Here is a 15,714-nt window from a genome sequence, read left to right as displayed (position 1 = left end):
CTAAAACTATTAATTTTTTGCATTTCGCAAAAGAAATAACTTTCAAGTTTCTGCCTTTCCCCCCATGTTTTTTAAAGAAATCAAACCAATTTTCTCAGGCTTCAAAGGGTTAAATACTTGTAACAGGTGTCTGAAAGCAGCACAAGAAAAAGGGTTAGCTAAGTAATAAAAAGCAACAGACTTATATCAAGCTTTGAGGGGGCCCAGGGAGCACCACAGTACCCTAAAGATCCTGGCTACGGCCCAGCTGTGTGGTTGTGGTGGTCAATAGCTTGTGTCCGTCCTCCTCTGTGTTTTCTCCGCCCTCTGTAGTATATAATGAGCTGAGCAGCATCCAGTCTGCTGGGAGAGCTCAGCCTGGCAAAACAATGAATACACTTGTAAGTAATTCCTACAAATTCACAGATGTATCTTTGATTATCAATCTAGAGATGAGATTTTTGTGAAATTTGTCTTCACATGTTTGCCTTTCCTCCAGTGAAACCAGCAGGACATCAAAGACAAATACATTCATGTTACAAAATAATGTTCCTTTGTATTTTAAGTTGAGGAAACCTGTAAAACATGCTGTGAGGACTACATCCCCCATAATGCCTGGGAGTGGCTGGGAACCGCCTGCTGAGCCATATTTCTTCTATAAACCTGACCCAGATAATGCAACAAAGACAGTGGCTGAAACTGTTTGTTTCTCTTTGCCGCAGCTGAAGCGTGCCAAGAATGTGTCCAAAGGAAACAATAGTGTCATTTATGAAGAGGTGAAGCCTGACAGACACCTGCAGGGAGGAAAAGTCAGCAAGTGCTGCTCCACACACTGAAAATGAGAGTTTAACAGATGGTCAAAGTCATAATGGCCCTCTGAACCAGTTCTTTTTTTCTTTTTCTATTTTAAGGAAAGTATGTAAAATTGGTAGATGCTATGGTCAAATGTTGGGATTTTTCTGTTTTTCAAAAGCCACAACTACCAGGTTTGGGTAGTTATGTAAAAAAATAAAAACATGAGAAGAAGGCTATGAGCAACCTAAGAAAAAATGACCCAGACATTTGCAAGAAATAAGTAAAACTTAGAGGTAGATTACCTGAAAATTAGCAAGAAATGAATTAAATAAAAAAATGTTTAAAAAGGAAATTACCTCAAGAACTGCTGTGATGAATGATAATCATTGTAGCTCTTTCAATAGTTTTTACTAGTTTTTAAGAAATAATTTTCGAAACCTACTAATATCTTGCAATTTATGGGACATTTCTCGTCAAGTTGCTCTTTGACTTTTTTCCCGGGTTTTTGAAAGAAATCAAACCAATTTGCTCAGGGTTGAAAGATTCAGAAGACAACGGCAGCACATGTCGATGCAGCAGCCAGTCGCTCCTCAAATCCTTGCTACTTTTTTGCTATATTTTTCTATTTTTTTCGACACCATGACCCCTTCTGCTGAAGCACTTATCAACATCGGGAAAAGTTGTGTGTGTTTTGGAATGAACGCAGCAGACCGGCATAAGGGCAAGGCTGACCTGGATTGGACTGAGAGCTGTTCCTCTATCAGTCCATTTGGGCACAAGACTCTGATGCAAATTCAACAAAGGCACTGCAGGAACTGAATGATGCCACCAGCAGCAACAAGGAACTGGATTGAATTTTCATAGTAGCTGCTGATTTTAATCAACTCATCCTTCAACTCCAAAGATGTAGCAGGATCAAGGACAAAAGTCATTTTGTTTTTTAAAAAATGACCAATAAATCTACCTTCTACTTAATACTTAATACTTGTAAAAAATGTCTAAATGTAGCACAAGAAAAGTAATGTTAATCCAGGTTTCAATGGGTTAAATATGCTGAAATAATACTTAAAGACAGAAAGCAAAGTTCTTGAATTAACAATGTTTAAACTGGGTAACCTGATGTGAGCTGATTTGGAAAAACCTGAAATAGCAGAACTTTTATAAAAGGGTATCTGATTCATCCCTGTAGCCTACAAAAATTAATACTATCAAATATTTGTATTAATCTATAATCTTTTGAATTTTTATGACAAGTTCTCACGCTTCCTTTTTTTTGTTGTTGCAGAAATCATGGTTTCACTAAAACTACTATGAAAAAAAGATAATTGTTAGCCAACTTAAAATAATTACTTCAGTCGGTAACATATCTATGAATTAAGTTTTCTCAACGTGATTTCAAAACTGTTGTGTTAATTGAACTTGATGACTCAATTTTAAAAAAACAACAACAAAACAATTAATTTATGTGTTGCCAATTGAAGACGGTTAAAATTTGTCTTTTTTCAGTGTATGTTATCTGTAAGCCAGCTCCAAAAGTTCATAATCTATAGGCCTACACAGTAAAAAATAAACATGAACATAAAAAAGTTGGTATCTGGGCTGCCTTCAAATTTTAAGTTACCTAAATTTGACAAGACAAGTTTGGGTAATTTGGAACTTGTCTTCTCAAATTCAGTCAACTTAAAATGAAAGGCAGCCTGGACTCTGCGTTTTTTAAGTTAAGTTATTTTTACAGTGGAGAAATAATTTTAATTTTGACTTTTGCATTAGATATAAATTCTAGTAACAATGAGTAAATGTTCATTCATCTTAAGCCATTTAGATTCATTATTTTTTCAAGATGGCAGTGAGTTTATTATCTGTAGGAATTAAAAATAAAGGGTTGATCACAAATAAGATATTAGTTGCAAGTTTGCAAACATTGGGCAGATCATTTAGCAACTAATTAATTAAATTGATTAATTAAAAAACAAAAAACAAACATAACAACAAAAAAAACAAAAAAACACCAAGGCCCTAAAATTGACCCTTGTGGAGCTCTGCCTTGAAAGTGAATATGTAAAGATTGAAGTCTCTGATCTAGACTTCTAATGTATATACTGATCAATCTCAAACTGTCTGTGTGTGATGACACAAGACATTAGAGTTTAATTAGGGGAAAACTGTTGTTTTTTTGTTTGGTTTTTTTTTGCACCAGGGCAATTTGGTTATGTAAGTATGTTAGAGAGAGGAATAAACTGTTTGAATTTTGAAAGTATATTACTCTTATTTGTTTCACACCAGTGAAGCCTATATGGGTCTGTTGGATGATCACTGTGAAAATGGGGTAGCTCTCTGAGTCTTTAAGGAACCAAATATGCAGTCTCAACAACATGCCAGCTGTATGAATCATAAGATTGATAAGTTGTTATGAAACTCCGTTTTGGTTCTCAAGAACAGATTCTTCATAGTGCAAACTGTGTTTATCAGTGGAAACAATCTCTGCCATTTTTCCACTTTTTCTTTATTCTCCCATGAACAAAAAGAAAGAAATAAAGCATTATTTTTCTCTTTCTTGCACCTGCATTTGGAATTTTCTTCAGTTTACTTAGAACACTTGCAAGAGATCTTAAATTAGATCAGAGTTAATTAATAATAATGACTTACGTTAAACAAAGGTTCTGGGTTAGAATGATCCCCATGATGTATGCAGTCAGACCAGTTAGGCATATTAACAGAAATGTAGGGCTTGGCTCTTCCTGCACAGGAAATGCTTGCAGGCACAACTGACCTGACCAGCTGTTTATAAAGCCCAACAGGCACTATAGATGCACCATAGTGATGAAGTGAAATGAAGTGATGAAGTATCTGAAAATCAGCACAAAAAAAGAAAGTTAAAAAAACAATTAAATTACCTTAAAAAGTAATAATTATAAATGTGTTTTTTTTTTCTTCTAGCTTTTTTCTTTCCTCTCTGTATTTTTCCCCAAACCTTTTTAAAAATGTATATATATACATATATAATGTATATAATTTATATTTATATTTCATTTTATATATATATTTTTTAAGTATTAATTTATTGCAAGTTACTAATTAACTAACGTTTTTGAAAAAACTCAAACCAATTTGCTCAGGGTTCAAAGGGTTTAATACTTGTTACAGGTATCTCAAAACAGCACAAGAAAAGTGATCAAGCGAAGTGAATTAGCAAATAATTTTAAAAAGTGCAAGGAAAGTTTCTGAAAATTAGTACAAAGAAAAATAAAGTTAAAAAAATTAAAAAGTGCTTCAGACGGTTAAATACTTGTTAAATACTTGTTACAGGTGTCTGAAAGTGATGTTGATCCGGGTTTTAAAGGGTAAACTGAATAATAAAGTAAAAGCATTACATATATACCAAAAAACGAAGTTTTATCTTTGGGCCAACAATTTTTTTTTTTTTTGAGGGGGGGCACGGTGCTCTAAACATCCTGGCTACGGCCCTGCTGTGTGGTCGCGGTGGTCAACAGCTTGGGTCCGTCCTCCTCGGTGTTTTCTCCGCCCTCTGTAGTATAAAACCAGCCGAACAGCATCCAGTCTGCGGGGAGAGCTCAGTCTGGAGCTGCTGGCTGCATGCAACATGGCGGAGAGAGGCAGCGAGCAGCCGCGGTCCACACGGTCCTGTTCTCCAGCGGCACCGAAGTAGAACTGTTCTGGGTCCGGTCAGGTCTTTGGTGGACCCATAGGACCAGTGAAGGGACGAGTTTGACACCACAAGGGATAAAACTTTTTAAAATGAGGCGCGAGTGAGGAATTCGAGATGAGTCGACAAGCAACAGGTAGGAGAGACAAGTGCACGCGACATCTTCTTCATCCGCAGAGACTTGTGTGGCGGTAAATGTTGTATTTTACTCAGTAACTTCTCATACACTTTTGTGGCGCATTTATCAGTTTACATTGTGTTGCTCATGAGCCAACTTTTTTCTGAGGCGGCGAGGAATTTGCTGGAGCTGTTTCCCCCAGCGGTCATATTGCAAAAAAAACCCCAAAAAGAAACGTGTGGGAGATTCTTGTCGGGCGTGTTTTCAACAAAAATAATCATTTCCCACAAACCTTTCAGACGTCCAGGAGCCGGCGCAGGAGTGTGTCCCCTCCCCGCCGCTGCCTGCGGATCATGTGCTCCACTCTGCTGCCGTGCTCTTCCCGGGTACCTGCTCATCTACTCTCACTCTAGACTGTGTTTTATATGTACTGTACGTTATTGTGGCTTTTACTGCATTGTTGCTTGGCTCGTCATGGTAAGTGCTAAGGGACTGTTCGTTATTTATGAAATGGGAGAGATGGTGCAAAACGGGGGAAGCACTTAAAAAAAAATTTTCAGCTCTGGGGAGTGGGTTTTGTTTTTGAGTTTGGTTAGGGGAATGGCATAAAACTTTAAATTAGGGATTGACCGAAGTAATGAGTCCTAAAACACAGAGGTCCTTTAGCATTTTCGCACTTCCGGTTCCCTTGTCTCAAAGTCTATGGTTTTTTTAACGTGTTTTCAGTAAAATGGCTTAAATAAGGTCTGCGGTTATCACAGGCTTAAGATATTTTTTCTGCAACATAAAATATGTTCGTATAAACCAGATTTTTGGACTTTTAAGGTTTTACGCGTCTTAAAAAAAGCGCTTGCTAACAAGTGGCTAAATCAGACTACAGTGTTTGTTGGGGACATTAGACGTCATCACACCGGACACAGAAACTCATTAAACCCAATTGTTTGCTTTTTACAGAGTTGCACACAAACTTGTAGATTTATCTGTTTATAATACTTTTCAATTGTGTTTTAGCGTGCTTTTACCGTGTTTTTATAGTTGTGATGTTTCGTGTAACCACGATGTAGTTTGTGTATAGCCTAACAAAAGCTAGATGCTAACTTCTGTTTGGCCTACAAAAATATGTCATCCCAATGAGTCCTAAAGCGTGGAATTCGTCTCAAAGTCTGTTTTTTTTTTTAATGGGTTTTCAGTAAAATGCCTTAAATTAGGTCTGTGGTTAACACGGGCTAAAGATATTTAGACATTTGTTCTGCACCATAAAATACAATGTTTAAAAAAGCAATTTTAGTTTTTACACGTCTTAAAAAATTATAAAGAAAAAAAAAAAAGAAATCACGCCCCAGCCAACAGTCCTCTGATAAATAAAGTACAGTCCCTAACTAAAACTTACAGATTTTACTGTATTGGAGTGACAGATGCAGATAAGGTTTCTGCATAAAATGTTAACAGTTTGCAGTTATTTTGGCATGAGTGCCTTGATCTATTACATGTGCTAGAATAAAATGTCCATAACTTAGTAGGAATTCCATATAAAATTATTTGACAAACCTGTCTTTTCCTTTGCCAGACATACCTGAGACTTGAGGTAATGTGTTTTATCTCTCCGTACAGGTGCGTTTGATCAGCATGGCTGCCCTCTGATCGTGTTCCCAGTAGAAGAACAAGCCAAACTCACCTCAGAGCTCAGCAAAGCAGAAGTGGTGGACTTCATCAAGTACTTTCTGTGTCTACACAAGTACGTGGAGTCAGACGGGTTTTACTTTATGTGTGCAAATGCGTGTGATGGAGAGTACGGGATGTACTGATGGTTGTTCTCTCTCCACAGTAAGAAGCAGGAGAAGGAGAGTTTGGTGTCAGTGGTGGCTGATCTGCGGCACGCCTCACCCACCACGACCAGGTTCATCGCTGAGACGCTGCTGCTGCTAGAGGTACTGTCATGGCAGAGTGACTGTAAGCAGGTTTCTGTTACAGATTTGGGCAAAACTGAAGCAATATTTTTGAACCTTCGATAAAACACAATTGCGAGATGACCGCGTATCCACTGAGTGATGTTCTGCGACTTCTCTTGCGATAACATACCAAGAAGCATGGTGATGGATGCTCAAAAGATTAGCAGCTTTATTTCTATTGCAGCCACCACACTAGCTGTCATTATTTCTAATCCCAGGCGCGTTATGCTAGCAATAATGGAAAGGCGAGCCCCTTATACATGGGAGCGGCCATGTACGAGGGATTTCTGGGAGGTGATAGTCCACAATTTCACAGAGGAATTGTGGATTCAAATCTTCCAGATGTTCTGCTCAACTTTTGAAGATTTATGTGATGCAAGAACAGCTTATAGCGCCTGCTGCATCATGAGGGAGCCAGTTCCTACTGACAGGCATATAGCCATGGTATCATGTGACTTATAATAGCCAAAAAGTGTTTCTATTGCAGTTTTGCAAAATATGACTTTTTTGAATCACTGGAAATACTGCCTCATGCCAGCATTTTTTTTTTTTTTTTTTACAATAAATGGGAGTTTTTTCAAAATTGACATGTTTCCTTGAGGCGTATTTTATATTTGCAGTTTCAGTTTGTGCGTTTTGAGGGTTAATGGAAACCTGACTTGTGTGATGCTTGCCTGTGTCATGTTTCCAGTGACTGTTTTAAAGATAGATGCTAGAAAGTGACACCTAGATTTCCATGGTAATAGCTCAGAAAATTGATGGTCCTTTGGTGATGGACTGTAGCCCAACCATAAATGTATTTAAATAACTGGATACCTGCTCACTTTAATGAAAGTTTCCTGCTTAGAGTAAAAAAATGATCGCTCTACTACCTGATTTCTTTCCATGTTATGTGGCCCACTGCACTTCTTCACTATGGATTGACCTTGTTTGCACCAATAGAGGTCTATGGAGCCCACAGTTTGCAGCAAGGCTGACTGTCTGCCCCATATCCAGCTTTCATTATGCATTTACACATCCAGCTGACTGATCCTAAGCCTCTGCCTCTTTGCCATCAATGCACCAAACACAGCTTACTAACAGCTAGGATGTCTGTCATCTTTCTGCTTTAATGTCTGTTCCTTTACATGTCTACATATAAGCTATCTGTCACAAACTATAGGTGCACTTAAAAGATGGTTAAAGTATGCGCTTACTGGATGTACAGCAGAAACACCCTGAGGCAGCAGTAAAACCTGTGTGCCTCATAATGCTGTTTCAAAAACTTCCAGACATTTTTAGCATTAAGAAAAAACCTACAAAGTGACGATTATGTCAGTGATAAACCACTACAGACTAATATTAGACCCCTTTGTCAGTAAGGCTTAAAGAAGTCTTTCACAGCTGGAAAGGGTTGTCTATGCAATAGAGGGATGCAAATATTTTTAAAATTGATGCTACTTGAGCAGAGAAAACAGAAAGAAGACTGTGGCATTGGCTTTTGCTCAAAAAGTAGAAAACCTACAACTACCAGAATGCACTGCACTGCACCGGACCAATAAACACTCCCGCTGGAGGGTGACATAATGCAAACTCATCCATTTGACACAACCGCGGCCGTCAGGTTACAAATTAGCGAGAATTACAGCTAAACTGTTCACTAAGACACATTTTTGAAAACATGCGAGGCAAAAAATAGGCAATGCAGTAATAGAATCTGGGTTTATATTTGTTCAGCGTTGCCTCAGGGGCCACTTAAACACGTCAGCATTTTGCATGAAACATTAAACCTTTATCACAGTTTGGCCTTTCGTTCAAATGACAATGATTAGGGGTCTGAAAACACAAACTTTTGAAACCGGGTTCAAGAGTGTAATTTGTTTTGTTTTTTTTTATATTTTTAAAAAAATTATGTTTATTGGCTTTCTGATCACTTGGAGTAAATGGAGCAAACCTCATCCCTCCCATCCCTCATGAAAACAAAAATCTTGGTAAAGGGGAACAAACTGTGTATCAATTGTAAATAATAATAATAATAAAAAAACTTAATTAGAAAATAATAATAATAGATACTAGATCACCTTTTGGCCTTTATTTGATAGGACAGTTTAGGTGTGAAAGGGGGAGAGAGGGGGGATGACGTGCAGCAAAGTGCTGAGGCCGGAATCGAACCCACGGTCCCTGCGGCGAGGATGCAATCTCTGCACATGGGGCGCCCACTCAACCAACCTAGCTATTAGGTGCCTTACTAGAGTAAATCATCTATCACCGTGGCAATGCGCAGATCCTGTGTGGACGGTGACATCACGGTCGCACTTCCTGCATGCGTGCGGTGTTCTTCTATAGTGTGTCATTACAAAGTTACACCGCCACCTACTGGCCTGGCAAGCATATTACAGCATTTTCGGTTGTTCCTTTGGATCTGTGTATACAAGCATCGTTTTCACAATGTTCTCATATGAATGCATTTTTTTTTCCAAATGCAAAGGAAAGACTTTTAAGTTTTTAATAGGGCCGTTCTTGTCGGAACAGCCCAGATTTACCGTTTGATCCGTTTTTTTCATCCTCTGTTTTCATAATAAAATGAACAGTATTGCGTCCACTTTTTGTTCACAAACTCTCGTATCACAGCTAAACAGTGCACCAAAAAATGTTTCTAACATTTCAGATTAGAACCCTGGTTTATAGTTGTTACTGGTTTCTTTTTTGTCTTACATCTGCACTGTGTAATTATTTAATTTAATTCTCATTTCCCCCTTCTGAGCATTTTTTCATTCCTATGTGCAAATATATTTATTTTTACTTCATTTTTAGAATACAAATTACACACTATGTGTTCTACAGTTTTCTGAGTGCAGTTATCTTTTGTAATCTGTCCTCATAGGTCACACTAGTATGTGGGACAGTAAACAGAAATGTATATAGTCATTATTGTTACTGTGAATTGTAGTATTTTTTTACTTTTACTCACTGAATAGTAGCATTTTTACTTTACTTTTCGATCATTCTATGTGTACTGAAATCTTTGCCATGCTTATTTTGATTCAACCTTTTTTCTATCTGTAAGTAGCTATAACAAGTGGACCTTTTTATTTTTTTCTTCTTTTCTTTTTCTCTTCTCTTCTTTTCTCTTTTCTTTCATTTCTTTTCAACATTTTTTCAGTGTCCAGAAATGCAGCACACAGCTAATTTTTAACAACCAGGATAGTTTACCCACTGCTGGCTTTTCATTTGTCATCGCCTGTGAGCAGAGAAAAGTCAGCGCACAGCAGAACTGAGAAGACTGTCCAATCCCGAACAGAGAATTCCTCTCTGCAGAAAAAACACCAGTATCTTTGTATCATCTTGCATATTCTTATTGTAAAATTACCAAGTGAGCGTGCTTTTATAGGTTTATTCTGGAAGCGTGTAGGCTCAGAGATCTTGTGAAACAGCAGCTTGGTGTCTCTCCTGTTGATTCTGTGTGAATTATGCATGAGCAGGACTTGGAGTGGGTCCTCTGCACACAGCACAATGACGTGCTCACCTTGTGATCGCTCCACTAGCAGAGCTCTTTTCTCGCAGCATCAAGTTATGCAACATTAGTTTTATCGATTCAAAGAGCTGCAGCCTGAGCTGATCTTCAAAGTACAATAACCAAGTGCGTCATGTCTGTGGTGGAAATCCTGCGTGCAGGGGAGAAGGGGGGCCGGGGTCACATGCATAGCTGGTCACATGCTCGGTTATTTAATAGAAAAGCCACAGTGAAATTACATTAAATGAGCAGGATTGTGGAGGGATGCTGCATTTTTTTCTGCAGTTTTCAAAAAACTGTTATAGTTTCTGTGGTTTTTAGCTGCTGGCCTGATGTCAACAAGCATTCCGTCATGTTTAAACATTTTATTTTGTAATTACTAACTGCTGTTTGAGGGGGAAAATGACTCGTGATTACCGTGTGTTTGTGTGGTGGTGGTCCATCTGAACTCAATATGACATGATTTTTTTTTTTTTTTTGCTTTCCAAGACCACCAATTCCAAAGATTGACAATGTTGTTGTTCCAACCATAGAATCTGAAGAAAGGAAAAGAAAACTAAAATTAATTAAAATTAAGGCCTTATAGTCCAGATGATTGCGCTGCAGCATCTGTCATAAGTTCAAAACTTTGAAAATTCAGTCATATGTTTGACAACTTTCACCAAAATGTAGGCAAACATGTAAGTCATTTAACCCATCTCCTACCATATTTTTACGCCTCTTAGCTGGCAATAGCCATGGTCTTAGATATCCCAAGAATGTCTTGAAGCAATTTCTTCAAATTTGGCACAGACCGTCACTTGGACTTTCTGACGAACTGATTAGATTTTGGTGCTCCTTCCCATCCTCATGATGCAATTTCTCAAAAACACTTTGAGGGATTTCCTTTGATTTTGGCACTAAAAAAACTTGTCCAGTTTAAGGGGCCTTTTTACACAGCAACAACTCTTGAATGAAAGGTTGAACTTTGTTGCTGTTTGGCCTTTCGTTCATGCAACAACTGCGTTTTTGGGGCCTGAAAATGCAATTTTATTAAAGCAGGTTCCAGAGTATAATCCAAAATTTAACCCCTTCTTTTGCTGCGTAAAATGCCAATGCACGGATCCTGTGAGAACGTTGACATCACAGTTGCATTTTGAGCTTGTGCGTTGTCTTCTTCTATGGTGTGTCAGTACAAAGTTACACCGTCAACTACTGGCCTGGCATGCACACTACAGGGTGTTGTTTTGTTTTGATCCGTGTAAACGAGGATCGTTGTCACAGTTTTATCATAAAAGCACTTTTTTTAAAAATGCAAAGGAAAGATGTTTTTAGTCAGGCTTTTCTCGTCTAAACGTGGCCTAAGCTATGGTTGAATTGACAAAGATTTTGGTCGTCAAAGTTTAAGGTCATTGTGAGAACACAAGATTTTCTTTAAATTTGGCACAAACGTCCACTTGGGATTTAACATCATCTGAATTAGAATTTAGTGGTTGAAGATCAAAGGTCAAGGTGACTGTGATCTCTTTTGTTGTCTAAATAAAGTACAAAAACTCTCAGACTTGTGTCTTTAACTGAATTTATGACACTTGTTTAATATCTGCCTTTACATGCACGAAGCCGATCTCTGGTTTCTCACTTAGCAGGAAGCTCAACAGCACGACTCGCCCTCGCTGTGTAAGGTTATGAGTTTGAGCCTCGGGTGATGCAGATTAAACATGCTGATGGATGCTCCAGCATTGTGCTGTATGTGGTAGAGACACATGATTTCTAGGATATTTTTAGTGTGCAGTGCACAGCGTGGAGGAGACCCGACACTAAATCTTTGCCTGACAGGTTTGTCTGCTCGTGTGTAGCGGCCACAGTTGGAATTGCAAGTCATGTGTCATCCACTGGCCCATCAGCACTATTCTCTTTTCCAAATTAAATCATTACAAAAGAATGTGTAAAAACCTTTTTTTAACTGTGGTCATTTTCTTTCTAGCTGCACAAGCGCACAGTCCACAGTGTGTACATCATTCAGCCCAAGAAGAAGGATGTCGTCAAGCTGCTGCTGAAACTCCTGGCTCCGTCAAAGTCTTACACCGTCGCTTTCAAGGTGACAGAAACACGTGCAGTACATTTACATTCAGTCCATGTGGGTTTGTTTTAGATTTGTTTTCAGTAGGTGACTTATCTAATCTTTCTGCAGAAAGTCCTTCTGAAAGAAGTCTCTGACCTCTCAAACTACATCGACCGAAGCCAGCTGACGGCTTCACTGGGCGGCTACCTTATCTACTGTCACCAGAGCTGGGTCGCCTTCATCAAGGTGATTTTGTTTTTGGAAAAAGTCATACCTCTGTCAGTAGGTCTACACTTGAGTGCTTCCAAGAAAAGCATACTCATACTACTGATGAAATCATGATGTTTCAGGCAACTAAAGCTAGTTTTAGCCGAAGAGTCCAAGCTGGCCTCAAATAAATAATAAGTAAATTTCTGGCAAACTATTAGATAACGTTTTTCATGATTTCAATAACACAACAATATTCTTGATATAAAGTATCCGTCTGCAATTTGGAGCTTTGATAAAACAGCACTGTAAATTATTTATCCCAGTTTAGATGAATCTGGCCAGTGTCAGCTAACTAGCCTAGCCAGCTAGTGGCTACATATTTAACTTTATGTTGTTGGTTTGTTTTTTAGTGTTCAGGTAATTTTTATGTACTTTTCACTTTTTTTTTCCTAATTTTTGGGAAATGTCTTCTTTCATTGTAAATCGCCTTCTTCACATGTTAGCGGGTTTGCTGAATCAGATTTTGAACACTCGTGTGAGCAAACCTGGAGGCAACAATTTTCAGATAATATAGAAATCTGTTCTTGCATGTGTACATACAGATCAGATCAGTGGCATCTGAAATTCAACTTGGTAAAACACCCACTAATGATTTAAGAAATACACGATTGTAAACACACAGATTATATTTATAAATGCCTCCGTAAATCAACCATTCTGCGAAGTGGTGTTTGTGAAACACATGGCATCTGAGTGATTCAAAGAAACTCTTATGAATCCGCCTCATGATCAGTCAGAGGGCATCAACACAAAGTCTCATTGTCCTGCTGTCCCCGGCAGCGGTTAGAGCAAACACACACACACACACACACACACACACACACACACAAATACTCGCTCAGTTCTTCTGCTTACGTCTGAAGTAACACACAAATACACTCTGTTTATATCAATACTGCAGTCCAAATATTTATTCCACGTAAATCTTCTTCTCTGTGGCGGACAGCGCGCTGGGCTCGTGCGGTCAGGAGATGTTTTCCTGCGTGGGTTCATTCATGAGATGTGTCCAAGCGGCCTGCGTCCATTGTTTGTTACCTTGGTGAAGCTTGTGCAAATGGCCGGCGTAATCAGCTGACCCTATTAGCAAGTGAAAGGAGCCCCTCTTCTCATCACATTATACATTCAGTCATGTTCATCTGGGCCATTCGGCTGCGATCAGTGTTCATTAACCACGGCAGCTCTCCGCCTATAGGAGACCTATTTAGGGTGCAATAAGCTCCACTAGACCTACATTTAGTAGGTGGGTGTTGAGCATAAATCAGAGCAGCTTTACGTTTCATCAAAAATTAGAGGATAAAAGTGAGGATAAATCAAACTTGTAGGGCTATGTTTTGGCAAGAATGTGGTGATATGACAAGTATCTCAATACAGAGGTTAAGATTCAATATGTTGCAAATACTTTAAACAAGGCGTTATAATGACATTTTTAAAGATTTCATTATAGGATCTAGCAGCGTTGCCTTGATGTCAGTTATGGCTGAATGATTGTGATTGCACTATTTATTTATTTTGTTATATGTATTTTTTTTTAATCTCTATTTCCACATAAAAACATGTCAGGGAGAATTATTGATATTTTGTTCGTAGGAGATCCTCTGTGAAGAAGGACATGTCTTTTTCTAATGCAAAGATTTGGACATCAGCAGGAATGCAGCACAACATGGGAGTGAATTCAGCGTTCAGTTGATTTAAATGTGAAACTGCAGTCTACTTTGTCCCTAAAATCCCAAATTATTATGATAAACAGGGTTCCCATGGCCATGGAAAAAACCTTGAAAAGTCATGGAATTAGTAAAATCCTTAAGAGTTTTGGAAGAGTTGTGGAATTTAGTTCTGTGTAATGTAATTGTTACAGTAATGTTTCATGGAAGCCTTCCACATAATGTAAAATAACTGTTTTTCTGTATAACGTAGCTCTAATATGCAGCAATGCAGGTGTTTTTTGTTTAAATCGTCACATATGTTTCTTTTTTATAAAAAAATGTTAGCAGTAAAAATATGACTGTTTACAACACAGTAGCAGTCCTGGCTATTGTTGCATTTCAAACTGACGCTGTCGGTGTGCTGTCCCTGCAGGAGGTCGATGAGTTTGTGCAGGAGTTCGTGTGTGTGGTGCAGCGGCTGCCCTCGTGTGTCTCCACCCTGCAGGCGCTGTCCAGGCTGCCGCTGCCCTCCACCTTCAGCGAGCTCCAACACTTCTGCTCCACCAACGAGGCCACGTTCCAGCAGCTCAGGAGGTCAGACTCACATCCTGCTCCCCCCTCCCAAAGACAGTCGCTGTTTCAGTAGATTTAAGAGTCAAACAATCAAGAAGGATCCGCTTTCATATCAAACACACTCATCTCTCTGCGCACAAAATGTGAAGCTTTAAGAATTCTTACACATTAATCTGATTTTCTACTTTCATTGAGTTTATTTTTTTTGGACCAACATCAGTCCTAATCATAAATATCAAAAAATATTCATAAATTTTTCACTTTTAAACGTTAACCCTTTAAACAGCAGGTTTTTCAGATGAAAAAAAATAAACACAAGAAAATGAATTATTTTCAATATACTACATGCAAAGTAGATTTTTGTATTATCTAGAATATATAGAATAGATAGATGGTACCTAGAATATATTTCACAGATTTGCAGCTACATTGATTTTTATACATTATCGAAATACGCGTTTTCAAAATCAGGCTCTAAAAATATTATACCTTGATATGATCTTCTACTTTCATTTAGTTTATTTTTTTGGGACCAACCTCAGTCCTATTCATAAATATTAAATGTTCATTAATTTTCAGAATTTTAACCACCAGTGTTTTGTCATGATGCAGTTGTGTTTATAGATATAGATAGATCAAAAATATTTTATTTTCAATATATTACATGCAAAGTTTTTTTTTATTTTTAATATAATAATAATAATAATTGTTATTATTATTATTATTATTATTGTTGTCATCATAGCCTGGTATATGTTAATTGATTGTGACAGTGCACCTATTGGAAATAGAATGTATTTTCTTCATATGCCAAATATTGTAAAAAATCATGTCAGCAGGAGGAAAATGGCAAAAATTACAAATTCTAAGGCAAAAGTCCAGAATGACACCTGGAAATAATACATAATGCATGTTTTATGCTTTGATGGCTGTGGGATCAAAAATTGCAATTTGAATAGGTTTCAATGGAGCATTTTGTTTTATTTTTAGATTTATTGTAGGAGCTGAGATGGAAATGGACAGATTAAACAAAAATACACAATCTTGCCAAAATGTATTCCATATGCATGAACACATCCAAAATGATCAAAGTGTGTAAAATGTGCCAAACAGTCCCTAAGGGTTAAACTTAGGCAGTCCTCCTACTTGTAGGGATGTGTAATTGTTGCAAAAATGATCTGATTACCTC

At 37.9% G+C, this 15,714-nt stretch overlaps 1 protein-coding gene across 1 annotated transcript in view; it reads left to right on the top strand.

Annotated features, from left to right (window-relative positions):
• The first annotated feature begins 4,089 nt into the window (after positions 1 to 4,089).
• LOC121940690 (uncharacterized) overlaps positions 4,090 to 15,714 on the top strand; it is a 31,318-nt gene continuing 19,693 nt past the window's right edge. The window contains exons 1-7 of the mRNA XM_088089727.1: positions 4,090 to 4,574; positions 4,856 to 4,942; positions 6,168 to 6,291; positions 6,382 to 6,484; positions 11,962 to 12,075; positions 12,169 to 12,285; positions 14,386 to 14,546. Of these exons, the coding sequence (XP_087945853.1) occupies positions 4,556 to 4,574; positions 4,856 to 4,942; positions 6,168 to 6,291; positions 6,382 to 6,484; positions 11,962 to 12,075; positions 12,169 to 12,285; positions 14,386 to 14,546 (725 nt within the window). The 5' untranslated portion in view covers positions 4,090 to 4,555. The remainder of the gene's footprint in view (positions 4,575 to 4,855; positions 4,943 to 6,167; positions 6,292 to 6,381; positions 6,485 to 11,961; positions 12,076 to 12,168; positions 12,286 to 14,385; positions 14,547 to 15,714) is intronic.

Source organism: Plectropomus leopardus, chromosome 16 (assembly GCF_026936395.1).
Source record: "Plectropomus leopardus strain MGB_pleo_1.0 chromosome 16, ASM2693639v1, whole genome shotgun sequence".
NCBI classification, from domain to species: domain Eukaryota; kingdom Metazoa; phylum Chordata; class Actinopteri; order Perciformes; family Serranidae; genus Plectropomus; species Plectropomus leopardus.
This window is presented reverse-complemented; position numbering and strand designations above follow the sequence as displayed.